The 13304-nt window shown below is 40.9% G+C and overlaps 1 protein-coding gene across 5 annotated transcripts in view; it reads right to left on the bottom strand.

Annotated features, from left to right (window-relative positions):
* The window catches only part of itprid2 (ITPR interacting domain containing 2), a 156704-nt gene that overhangs the window by 70916 nt on the left and 72484 nt on the right, over positions 1-13304 (bottom strand). For 3 of the 5 annotated variants that reach the window (XM_060827339.1, XM_060827340.1, XM_060827341.1), the window contains exon 2: positions 4257-4484. In XM_060827339.1, the coding sequence (XP_060683322.1) occupies positions 4257-4446 (190 nt within the window). In that variant the 5' untranslated portion in view covers positions 4447-4484. Of the gene's footprint in view, positions 1-4256; positions 4485-8736; positions 8820-13304 lie in introns of all 5 variants that reach the window. The other 2 variants (XM_060827343.1, XM_060827338.1) reach the window with 1 other exon arrangement.

The following is a 13304-nucleotide window of genomic DNA, read 5'->3' as shown; positions in this document are numbered from 1 at the left end:
AAAGTCAGAGGCATTCCACAAGCCATTTTGAGAGAAGCACAGACAGCTCAAAAGGCTGAAGGAATGGTGGAGATCCTAGAAGCTAAAAGAGGACCATCTATTGGTTGTTATCTTCCCACTCTAAGTAAGTGTAGGCAACCATTTGAATTATAATTTTTTTCAGGAAGGCTTTTGGTTTCTGAAATTCTATTTTGCCCCGTTCCACACCCCTGCCCCACCAATCATCTTCAATTTAAAATTCCAATTCCCAGGAAAAAATATATTCCTAGAATATATAAACCATAGCATTACATTCATAACATTCTGTTCAAAAGATTTTGATTGTCTCAAAGCATTTTACAACCATTGTAAAATTATAAGATATAGTAAGAGAAAATTAATTGGTGCCTTTCATGACTATCTGATATCTCAAAATGCTTTACAGCCAACCAAGTTCTTTTGAAGGTTTAAGTCAAAAAATGTGGTGCTGGAAAAGCACAGTGCATTAGGCAGTATCCAAGGAACAGAAGAGTCAATGTTTCGGGCAGAAGCCCTTCATCATTCCTGATGGCTAACCTGCTGTGTTTTTCTAGTGCCACACGTTTTGATGCTGATTCTCCAGCATCTGCAGTCCTACTTTCTCCTAGCTTCGAAGGTTTAGAGGGGAAGTTTTAAGGTGAGAGGAGAAAGATTTAAAAGAGACCTAATGGGGCAACTTTACACACGAAGGGTGGTGTGTGTATGGAATGAGCTGCCAGATGAAGTGGTGGAGGCTAGTACAATTGCATTTAAAAGGCATCTGGATGGACATATGAACATGAGAGGAATATGGGCCAAATGCTGGAAAATAGAGCTAAATTAATTTAGGATATCTGGTCAGCATGGACAAGTTGGACCAAAGGGTCGGTTTCTCTGCTGTAAACCTCTATGACTCTATAAGTTTGGTCAGTTTTGAAATGTGGGAACTGCATCAGCTGAATTTTAAAAAGGTAATTATTCTCTTTCCCTTTCTATCCTCACAGTGTGAACAATGACCCTTGACCACCATCCTCTGTCTCCTACTATCAAGCCAATTTTGTATCCAATTGGCTAGCTCGCCCTGGATCCCATGCGATCTCGCCTTACTAACATGTCTACTATGCAGAACTTTGTCAAAGGCCTTACTACAGTCCACATAGACAATGTCTAGTTGTGACTGCTCTCTCCAGGTGGAAATACTTCACCATTTCCTTCATCAAATACTGTATTTCATTAGGGCACTCATCATTTTTGAGAGAGAAAAAAACCTGAGTAAATACTTTTTATACCTTCTCCATTGTCTTAATTTTTTTTATAGCATTTAACATAATACTTTTGCTTTTTGACTTTAATGTTAAGAATCCCAATAACTTTATTCAATTACACAAGTTACTACAGTTCATGTTTTTTATTGCAGTTGTATTCTTTTTTCTCAGACCCCCATTTTGTTAGTTCCTCCCCAAGTCTTCTTTTTGTGATAAGTGAAATATACCATCTCATTCCCAAAGTTTCTTATTTTAGATTAGATTAGATTAGATTACTTACAGTGTGGAAACAGGCCCTTCGGCCAAACAAGTCCACACCGACCTGCCGAAGCGCAACCCACCCATACCCCTACATATACCCCTTACCTAACACTAGGGGCAATTTAGCATGGCCAATTCACCTGACCCACACATCTTTGTGACTGTGGGAGGAAACCGGAGCACCCGGAGGAAACCCACGCAGACACGGGGAGAATGTGCAAACTCCACACAGTCAGTCGCCTGAGGCGGGAATTGAACCCAGGTCCCTGGCGCTGTGAGGCAGCAGTGCTAACCACTGTGCCACCGTGCCGCCCTGCACTGTGCCACCGTGCGGGGTGCAGTTCTTATATTTTATCTCATCAGCTTTGGTATAAATGACATCCCACCCATTTTGGTGTCTTTCACAAATTTTGAAACTGTATTTCTGATTCCAGAGTTTACTATCACTATTAGACTTCATAAGGTGAGAGTGTTTTAAACTTCAATTTACATTAAGCAAAATGGCTTGGAACGGGGAATGACACGAGTGATGTGATTTACGAATTCTTCCCGTAATAGACCCATTCAATTCAATTGACAAGGGGACAGGAGACCTTGGTCAACTGGAGCGATAGCAGATATGAGCTTTAGCACTTTCAAAGGAAGCAGATCTTATCTGATTCAGACTCCCAGAGCCAGTGAGACCAACAGACTTAGGGGAAAGAGACCGCTATAGATATTGTAACGTCAGTCCAAATAAATGGCTGTTTTTTTATGTGATAACCACCAATTAAATGCTGGTAAGGATGAAATCCATGTTCAAGGTAATCAGTGTTGTGCAATGTTACAAAGTCTATTCAATTATGTTTAAAGAGTTGAGTGAAAAGGGTGGTTATTTTAAAAGAATACTGGAATATACATCTTGGCAAAGCAGGGAAAAGGGATCCTATTAATATTGGGAGGAATTGGACTTTAAACTTAAAGTTGCACATTTACAAAGAGTAAGTCGAACATACCAATGCTACATGGGGTTTTCTGTGGTGTTAAAATGGGCAGGGATGGGGGAGTGAAGAGATTTTTTGTAGTTTAGTGTATTATTTTCCTATTAAGTAACATTTAGTTAACATGGATCTTGGCATGCTTATTTTGATAATATTCTTTTTGTGTAGGTCACTTGGATATATGTAACTGTTTTAAAAGTTATTGGTCTCTAAGGAGATTCTAATAGTAAATTGTGTAAGTAAATTGTTACCAACAGCCCTAGTGCCAATCCTAGTGGATCCTCTCTTCCATCCTGCTACCAATGTGAGGAACCATCCACAATCCCTACTCGATGTCATCTGCTACTTATCCCCTGACTTCATATGCCCCGACCTTAGTTGCACATCTTCCATCAGCACCTTATCAAAGGCCTTTTGGAAATCCAGACTTACAATGTGTGCTACATCACTCTTATGAATCCTTTCTGTTACTTCTTTTTAAAAGGAAAATCGAAAATATTGATTATTCCTTTTAGAATCAATGATGACCATTAGTCGTGTTTCCTGTTTCCTGATCGTGTTCTATTGCATATTTGATTAAGATATCATTTCTTTCCTACCACTGACACTGAATTATTTGGTCTCCAAACTGCTCAACTTGTTCCATGTGCTTTTTAAACACAGGAGCCACATAAGCAGTCTACCACTTCTTCAGCACTATTCCCTTCCTGCTGGTAAAACGAGTGATTCCAATTGTTGAACGTTTGCTGAAACTCCTATCCACAGCATACCCACAGGGTTTACTCCTCATCTGGCAGACCAAACACCATATTATATTCGGACAGTCATGAATGACTTAGCTGGTCACGTAACCAGAATACCTCTGTGAATTTTGTATGGAGGACTTGACTCTCCAACACACTACTATGGCAGATATATAAAGCAGTACAAGGATATTGTGAAAGCTTCACTTCGGTGTTTTGGTATTGACTTTGTGGTCCACTATAAGCTCATGCATTATCTCTGCGTTTGGTGCAATCAAGCAAAAACATCAACACAGAGCCAGACTACATGAAAACAGACCCTTTGATCCAACTCATCCATGTCAATCAAGTTTCCCAAACTAAATTTGTGACAAAGCAAACATCAGAGACAGAAAAAAAAACACAAGGAGAGGAAATTCTCAGCCAGTGTCCAGATATCAGTCTCCAGAGTGTCCTGTCCAGCATACAGTAGAACATTCCAAAGCCCATTGGCCTTCACAGTCACTGATGCACCCATTGGTATACCAGCAGACACTGCACATGAAGAAGATGGTCATCCTTGCCCTGAAAGATGAACTAGATCAAACAGTAAGCAGCTGTTTTATCACAACAGGGACAAGGGTCTAACTTGCATTGAATTGTATTAAAGAAACTGTACCTAGATGACTAGCTAATCAAAAAGCTAATTATGGAATATTTCTAATAATCTATTCTAAGAATATATGCATAATCCCTAGTTGCTCCAAGTTTGTACAATTTGATGGTTTTCTGGGCTATTTCAAAGGGAGGTTAATGCTGCTCCATGTTGGAATGGGACTAAATACCTTTGTCAAAGAGATTTGTGCACACATACAACAAATGCAGGTAATTCCAGATAAATAGTTGTAGGATTTTTAAAAAAGTTTATGCTCAGTCTACACAAAAAAAATCAACCTGTTTAATCATGAACCATTATTTGTTCATAACCGACTACATAAATCTTATGTACCCTTTGGAACAGAAATTCCTACCTTCAGTTGATGGCCCAGAAAGTGCTAGATTTGCGGATCTGTTTTCTTCCGATAGTACAGTAGACTCTGCAACACACCCGTTTTCTGTCTCAGAGACTTGCCAAGAGTCTCTGCTTCTTGCCCAAGCTTTCCTTTTATCCTTTGCATTTCTCCAGCTACGTGCACGGTCAGATAGAACTGCCTCATCCATAGTTACAATTACACTTTTAATTCAATGAAGAAGTCAACCTGCAAATCCAGGGCAGAGGATAACAATTAATATGCCAGATCATCAGAAAAACAGAGTTTCAACCTTTCCAGTTATCTAAGCTAAGTGATAAGTGAAGGCTTGCCAGTAGCTCAAATGTCCCACTGCTGCGATTCCATACAATAATATGCCAACTCACCAGTCTAGGGACAAATAGTTGTTTTTTGTTACAAAACCCATACTATTGCCAAAAAGAAATACATTTTCTGAAAGCTTATCACGTTATAACGTGGAGTTGCTGGAGTTTGACTCGGTGGACAAAGTTAAAAATCACACTACAACAGGTTTATTTGGGTTTACAAGATTTCGGAGTGCTGTTGTCAAGTAATCAATGGGGTAGGATCATAGGACACAAAATTTATAGCAAAACACCAAAACAATGCAATGTATTGAATAAACCTAGATTGCTGTTAAGTCTTTAATCATTTAGAATGAGGTTGTAGGTTTCAACTCGTTAATAAGTAAATCGCAGAATTATTTCAAGGCACATTCGAGATAACTTAAGGTTTCATAAAAACAAAGGTGACATCTCAGCTCAGACAATGCATTAAAAAGTATGAGGTTAGAGTCTGTCTGTATCCCAATCTTGGGTCAGATTGGTTCTATTTCCAAAGTATGAATTTATAAAATGTCACATGCATAGACTGCCTATAGATTGTGTGCTTTTTGAACAAAATAGAATGGCTCTGCAAATGCACCCCATAAACTTAAAAGTGTATGTCGAGGGGGGGGGGGGATGTCAAGGACATTCGGCCTCGGATTTTCAGGTGACCATTCTCCAAGGTGGACTTTAGGATATGCAACAATGCAGAGTGGCTGAGCAGAGGCTGACAGCCAAATTCAGTACTTAGATTACTTAGTGTGGAAACAGGCCCTTCGGCCCAACAAGTCCACAATGACCCGCCAAAGTGCAACCCACCCAGACCCATTCCCCTACATTTACCCCTGCCCCTAATACTACGGGCAATTTAGCATGGCCTAGTCACCTAACAGGCACATTTTTGGACTGTGTGAGGAAACCGGATCACCCGGAGGAAACGCACACAGACACGGGGAGAATGTGCAAACTCCACACAGTCAGTCGCCTGAGGATGGCCTCAACCGGGACTTTAGTTTCACATCACACTACAGGTGATCCCACCACACTTTACACTCACTCAACACACACAAGCACATATGATCACATTCACACAGACCCTCTCTCATTCACACACATACCTTCTCAAAGGCATATACTCTGTCACACTCGCGTACGTACGTACGTACACACACACACACACACACACACTCCCTCTCTCTCACACACCTATGGGGTGAATTTGCCTTTTCAGATTTGGATGTGTAGGTACATTCTAAGGTAGTCAGGCCATGAGACATTTTATCAATTCCACTTAGAAAACAGAATCAAATCTGACGCAACAGACAGACTCTAACCTCACATCATAACCTCATCTCTAACCTAACCTCACAAATGTATTGTCTGATATATGATCTGAAAGAAGTTCTGGGATTTACATGTTAACAAGTCAAAACCTGTAGCCTCATTCTAAGTCACTAAAGACTTAACAGCAACCTAGGTTTATTCAATACATTGCATCAGTTATATGATGCTTTGATATCTTATTATAAAGTCTGTGTCCTCTGATCCTGCCTCATTAGTTACCTGATGAAGGAGCAGTGCTCAGAAAGCTTGCACTTCCAAATAAACCTACTGGACTATAACCTGGTGTTGTGTGATTTTTAAACTTTCACATCATAAGCATCAGGACAATTCACAAGAATGCCAACGTTTGGGAAAAACAACATTTATACCATACAAGAGGAGAGTGATGATTTGTTGGCAAGTGAACTCTGATTGGTGAAGGTGCTGTCATGTGGAATGTATCAGTAATTGATGACTGAAAGTTATCGGTCAGGTTCTCTTTAAATTTTAATCATAGGCATGTTGACTCTGATTGATCAAAGTTAAAAATCAAACAACACCAGGTTATAGTCCAACAGGCTTAACTGGAAGCACTAGCTTTTGAAGTGGTGCTCCTTCAACAGAGGGTTGTGGTGTATACAATTATAAGACACAGAATTTAGAGCAAAAGCTGACAGTGTGATGTAACTGAAATTATACTTTGAAAAATACCTTGATTGTTTGCTAAGCTACTCATCTGTTAGAATGGCCATGTTAGTTTCACTTCTTTCATATGTAAATCAAAACTTTTTTTAAATGTTACATTCAGGTTAACTTTAACAATTGGTGTTAGCCCCCTGTGTGCTGTTGTCTGTGCCATAATGTTTAGACAGATTCTAATCTAAAAAATGAGTTAATAGAGTCTTTCGTGGATTCTTGCAGTTTTTGAGCAAAGTACAATGTAACTCTGCAAGTACAAATTCACCCCACACATGTGTGTGTGTCTATAGGAGTGTGAGAGTGTGTGTGCATGCCTGTATATGGGTGTGTGTGTGTGTGTGTGTGTGTGTGTGTGTGTGTGTGTGTGTGTGTGTGTGTGTGTGTGTGTAGTGCAATGAGGTCACCTGTAATGTGACATAAACCCAAGGTCCCGGTTGAGGCCCTCCCTATGGGTACTGAACATAGCTATCCCCAGCCTCTGCTCAGCCAGTTTTTGCTGCTGCCTGTCTTGAAGTCCACCTTGGAGGATGGTCACATATCAGAGTGTGGACATGGATACCAATATTACATGTGGGGACACCTCCCACCATGTATGTGGCAGGTATTCATGCGACTTAAACAACATTGCCTGCAGTGTATGAGATAGACAAAGATGCCCTGAGGCTTGTTACATTGGTGAAACTGAATAGAGGTTACCGCAAATGAATGGGCACCGCACAACAATCAACAGGCAGGAGTGTTCCCTCACAGTTGGAGAGCACTTTAGCAGCCCAGGAATTCGACCTTGGACCTTCGGGTGACCATTACATATGAAAGAAGTGAAAATAACATGGTCATTCTAACAGATAAAAGACTTAACAATCAAGGTATTTTTGAAAGTATAATTTCAGTTACATCAAACTAAACTTTTGCTCTTAATTCTGTGTCTTACAATTGTGTATTCCACAACCACCTGATGAAGGAGCAGCGCTCTGAAAGCTAATGCTTCCAATTAAACCTGTTGGGCATAATTGTGTGATTGTTAATTTTGTACACCCCAGTCCAACACCGGCACCTCCAAATCCTGATTGGTCAAGGCAGTGACCTGAGAAATGAACCAAAGAGTAGCTGCTACCTATTTTGTTAAGTATGAATAACAATACTCAGCAGTAAACGAGTTTCAGGTTGGTTAAATTTGACTGCAGATAAAGATCTCATATTCTGTTCTATTCCAGATCTTGAACAGATAATATAATTGCACAGGGGTCTAACAAGGTTAATAAATAATTGTATGCTGGAAGCGCCAATTACTGTGAGGGTGTCTTTGGACTGAGTCAGAGTAAAGAAGAAACCAGTAGGAGACAGACCTAGGGCTATGGTGGTCCTAACAAACTCCAGAGTAATGTATGTCACATTCACGCAATCTGGAATTAGCTGTAGTGAGGCAATAAACATCCAATTGTTTATTCAACCAGATACTTCTAGTTAAACCTGAAAAGTTGGATAGCCAGCCTAGGCCACATCAGCATTAAAGGAACCCATGTACAAAACATATGGTAGTAATGATTGGCCCCTGCCACACAAAGCTGTCGATCACTGCATAGTCTTTCTGCCAACTAAGTGAAATTAGAATTTGTACTTTCTATAAAATCCCCAGAGAGAAAAGAAAACATGTTTATGACTCAAAAGACAAAGTCAACGGATACTAATTGCTGATGACAGAGAATTGCACAACACTCAAAGCAGAAGAATGATTTAGGAGATGCCACGGAAAGCAGTTCAGACCAAAGAGAAGGCATACAGGAACAGAAAGAACTCTGCAGCAGGCATACAGTCTACATCACGACACACTGCTCTGTGGAACAGTCCTGAGTCACAGCTGAGTCAATGAGGCAACCATACATGAAGAATTGTATGAGTCAAAACTAAAACTCCTTGTACCAAACGGAAAACCTCAAATGCTCAGTAACTTCTGTATCATGAGTGGATACCACAAGACACGGCTGGAAAACATTTCAAAGCCACGAGCAAAAACTGCTACATTCTGGGAGCAAAGAGCTGGGGAAGTCACTAACCAAACTAACTCAAAAAAGGCAAGCATTGAGCAATGCAAAGTAGTATGCAATTCTGACCTTACACAGAAATATTTTCAGGGGTCGAGAACTCAACTGTAGTCATGGTGAGGCTCTGAAATGCAGGAAAACCTCTGTCACACCTGAAAAGCATAGAAAGGTATCTAGGTTGGACAAGAAACTCTACAGTACAGCAGCTACGCATGGGAGAACTGGTATTACTGCAGAATAAAAGTCTTTAAAATGAAAAAAATACCTAAGCGCATTAGGAAGTAATGACATCAGAAATAGCTTTCCCAGGAAGATTTTGTTTCAGATGAGCCAAATAGAAGACAAAATTGGACAATCTGAAGATAATGATTCTTGAAGTACTGAGTAGCTTCTAAACAGTGAATGAAGAAAGAAATTAAACACACAAATATTCTTCTGTACGCATCTGAGAGAGTAGCAGATGATTTTATTACTCAAAGGGTAGATAAAACATTGGTTGCACTTGTGAAGCTGCTTTGCTCTAGACCATTGGCAAGGACGGCAATATCTGGTATCTGTCGTACCCACCTTGCTAGTCTTTTGTGCTTAGTCTACATGACATTGAAGAGGTATTGAAAACCTTTGGCGATTATTTCAAGGCCAGAGCTATAAAAATCTCAAAAGGGCAAGACTCAACAAAATGATGAAATATCCAGATTAATGCATGAATAATTTTATTTATTCCCTTTACAAACAAACGGAGAAGTGTCATTATGGTGATGTAATGCCAGATTCATAAAGGATTGGATTGCGTAGGCAATTCTGGTGAACCTTTGTCAAATCCATTAGCGAAAGCCAATCAGAAGGTGAGCGAAACAAAGGAAGCTGGAAGCAAAACAGATCAACCCTAAGAGAAGATAATACCTGGCACAGAAGATCGATAAAATCTATTCATTTTGTCATAGACTAGATTGGGTTGGGATATCTGGGCAGCATGGAAGAGTTGGACTGAAGGGTGTTTCCGTGCTGTACATCACTATGACTCTTTGATTCTTTATACAAAGCCTAAAAGACTAACAAGATGGGTAGTGCAGAGGTTGACATTTTGGGTGTAACTATTCTACAGGACTCGGGGTGGGTGTGGGGGGAGCTGCAGATAAAAGAGGAGGAGGGGGCAGGGTGGTGAAGTGGGGACACCTCTGTCTCATCTGGAAGAACTGTTTGGATGAGCATGAGAGGGTTGGTGTACCAGCAGCGTGCAGACAGAGATTTACCTGTCTCTCTTCCAACCTAGTTTACTGCATCAGGTGCTCCCAATATGGTCTTCTCTACATCTGGGAGACTGAACGTAAACTTAGGGAATGGTTCACAGAGCATCTCAGCCAGGTTCACACGGCTAACCAGACCTCCCAGTCACCATCCATTTTAATTCCCCCAAACACTCCCTTTCCAACATGACCATCCTTGGGCTCCTCCATTGTCAAAACAAACCACAGCTCCTATTGGAGGAACAACACCTTATCTTCCATCTGGGCACCCTACAGCCCTGAGGATTCAACATTGTGATCTCCAATTTCAAATAACCTCCTTCCCCATCCCCCAACTTCCTTCCCAGCGCCAGCCCCTTCCCCTCCTTTCCACATCTCCCTCCACCAACCAGAGTCAATCTTTCCATTGGTCAACCAGGTCATACTTGTAAATGTAAGCCCTCCTGATGAAGGGCTTATGCTCGAAATGTTGAATTCTCTATTCCTGAGATGCTGCCTGGCCTGCTGTGCTTTGACCAGCAACACATTTGCAGCAGGTCATACTTGTCTTCACCTATCTCCACTTCACCACCCTGCCTTTGCCTCCTTCTTTATCTGCAGCTCCCCACACACTCACTCCCAGTCCTGAAGAAGGATTATATCTGAAATGTTGGCTTCTGCACCTCCTGATGCTTCCTGGCTTGCTGTGTTCTTCCAGCCTCCTGCCCGTCTACTTTGGATTCCAGCATCTGCAGATTTTTTTTGTCCCTAACAAGGTAGGTAGGACAGACACCAGACACACTCAGTCCCTGCCAGGTACAAGCAATGCCTAGCTTTTAAAACAAAATAATTTTATTGTAAATAGACATTTGTTAGTACAGAACTTCAGTATTGTTCACAACAGGTGCATTTTGTCAAGCTTTTTGCCTTGCATTCGTCTGGACATTTCCCAAAAAAATAAATTCAAGAGGAAAACAAATATTTATACAGCGCATGTGGAGAGTACTGATGGGTCAGCAAGTAAACTCTGCTTTTATTATAAGAAACAAGGGCACTTCATGTAAATGCACCACAACACGACATAACGGAGTGGACTCGATGGGCCGAATGGCCTTACTTACACTCCTAAGTCTTATAACCACAGAAAAATGGAAAGACTAAAGAACATACCACACAAACAGATAATTGAGAGAGAACCATCTCCAGTAAAAGATAAATCTCAAACATTCCTTGGAGAAATCAGACACCTAGCCCAAATATCTCATTATGGAAACATTCACATCAATAGGATCTTATAAATTTCAAGTTAGCTACAGGAGCAAGTGTTATAGTATTGCCAGGGAGAGTGCTGTAGTTAACAATATACTGCTTACAGCGAGCAGCTGTTCGGCAACACAGTCCAGGGCCATCATACTTAAACATTAAAGGTATGTTATAAGCAACTCTCCAATTTCAAATACCTTATGTACTTCACAAACAAGAGTTCTCTCTCCCAGTAAGGCATGTATTTTGGCCTCAAACCCATTCAAGAGGTGGAAGAGGTTAAACAACAAAAGGTCAAGGAAAAGGTGGTATAGAATTTTCCTGGGCCACCCCATCATACTTCCATAATGTTTCAGCATAACCTATCCACCCTTATACTCAATTCCCCTTCCATTGAAGTAAGTATCCCATTGACGTAAGCATCCTACAAGTCTTTTTTACTACCTTATCTACCTCAGCTGCCACCTTCAGTTATCTGCACACCCAGATCCCTCTGCATATTAATATTTCTACAGGTTCTGCCATTCACTGTATAATTTCCACTTGTACTTGACCTTGCAAAATGTGTCACTTCACATAGGTAGAGTTCAATCTCAAGCAGCCATTTTTTGGTCCATGCCTCCAACAGATCTACATCCTACTTTATGCTCTGACAATCCTCCTCACCATCTGCAACTCTACCAATTTTTGTACCATACAAACTAATTAATTAGACTAGCTAAGTTTTCCTCCAAATAGCACAGGTCACAGCACTGATCCCTGTAGAACACCACTAGTCACAACCCTCCATTCCAAAAAGCATCCCGTTGTCTCCTATGGCTATGCTAATTCTGTATCCACCTTGCCAGCTCACCCCGAAAACATGTAACTTCACCTTTTGTACCAGTCTGCATGAGGGACCTTGTAAAAGGCTTTATTAAAGTCTATGTAAACATCAAACTACTTTTCCCTCATCTTCGTCACCACCTCAAAAAACTCAGTCAAGTTCATGAGGCAGGACCTCCCCCACACAAAACCATGCTGTCTATCACTAATAAATCCATTTGCTTCTAAATGTGTTTAGATCCTGTCCCGGAGAATCTTTTCCAATAATATCCGTATTACTGACTTGAGGCTCACAGGCCAGTAATTTCCTAGATCATCCCTGCTAAGTTCTTAAACAATGGAATAACATAGGCTTTTTCCAGTCCTCTGGGACCTCACCTGTGGTCAAAGAGGATACAAGATGTCGGTCAATGCACCAGCAAATTGTTCTCTTGCCTCCTTCAATATTCTGGGATAGATCCCATCAGGAGCCAGGGACTTACCTACTTCAACACTTTTAAGAAGCTCAAGACCTCTTCCTTTTTAATAACAACTTGGCTTAGAAATTTGACACTCCCTTTCCTGAGATCATTCTCCACCAATTCCTTCTCTTTGGTGAATACTAACACAAGTTATTCAGTTAGGACCTCATCCACCTCTTCTGGTTCCACACATAGATTCCTTCCTTTGTCCTCAAGTAGCCAGCTCCTTTCCTGGCTACCCTCTTGCTTTTTATATATGCCTAAAAAGCCTTGGAATTCTGCTTAATTCTGTTTGCTGACTATTCTTCATGACCCTCTTTCGCTCTTCTGATTCCACGTTTAAGCTCTTTCCTACTTTCCTTGTATACTTCAAGGCCCTCATGAGTTCCATCCTCCTACGCCTTATATATACACACTTCCTTTTTCTTTTTGACCAAGGTCATAACATCCCTGGTCATCCAAGGTTCCCATAACTTGTTGTACATATTCTTCATTCTCACAGGAACGTGCCACTCCTGAACTCTCATCAACTGCTGTTTGAAGTACTCCCACATGTCCGATGTGGATTTCCCCACAAACAGCTGCCTTCAATCAAAATTCTCCAGTTCCTGCCTATTATTGTTGTAGTTCACCATTCCTCCAATTTGACACCTTCACCTATCCCTATAATACAACAGATAAGTCCAATTCCAGTAGCTGAGACAAAAAGAAAATAAAAGAAGGCCTACAGCTGTTCAAGGCAGAAGAACCCACAAGGAAAACGACCAGGAGCAGAAGACAGGCTGAAGTTGAGACCTCCACATAAGGTTCTTATCAACCAGATGACAGACAGGTAATATCGCATACACACACGCACACACAA

This window comes from Hemiscyllium ocellatum, chromosome 7 (genome assembly GCF_020745735.1).
Source record: "Hemiscyllium ocellatum isolate sHemOce1 chromosome 7, sHemOce1.pat.X.cur, whole genome shotgun sequence".
NCBI lineage: Eukaryota > Metazoa > Chordata > Chondrichthyes > Orectolobiformes > Hemiscylliidae > Hemiscyllium > Hemiscyllium ocellatum.
This window is presented reverse-complemented; position numbering and strand designations above follow the sequence as displayed.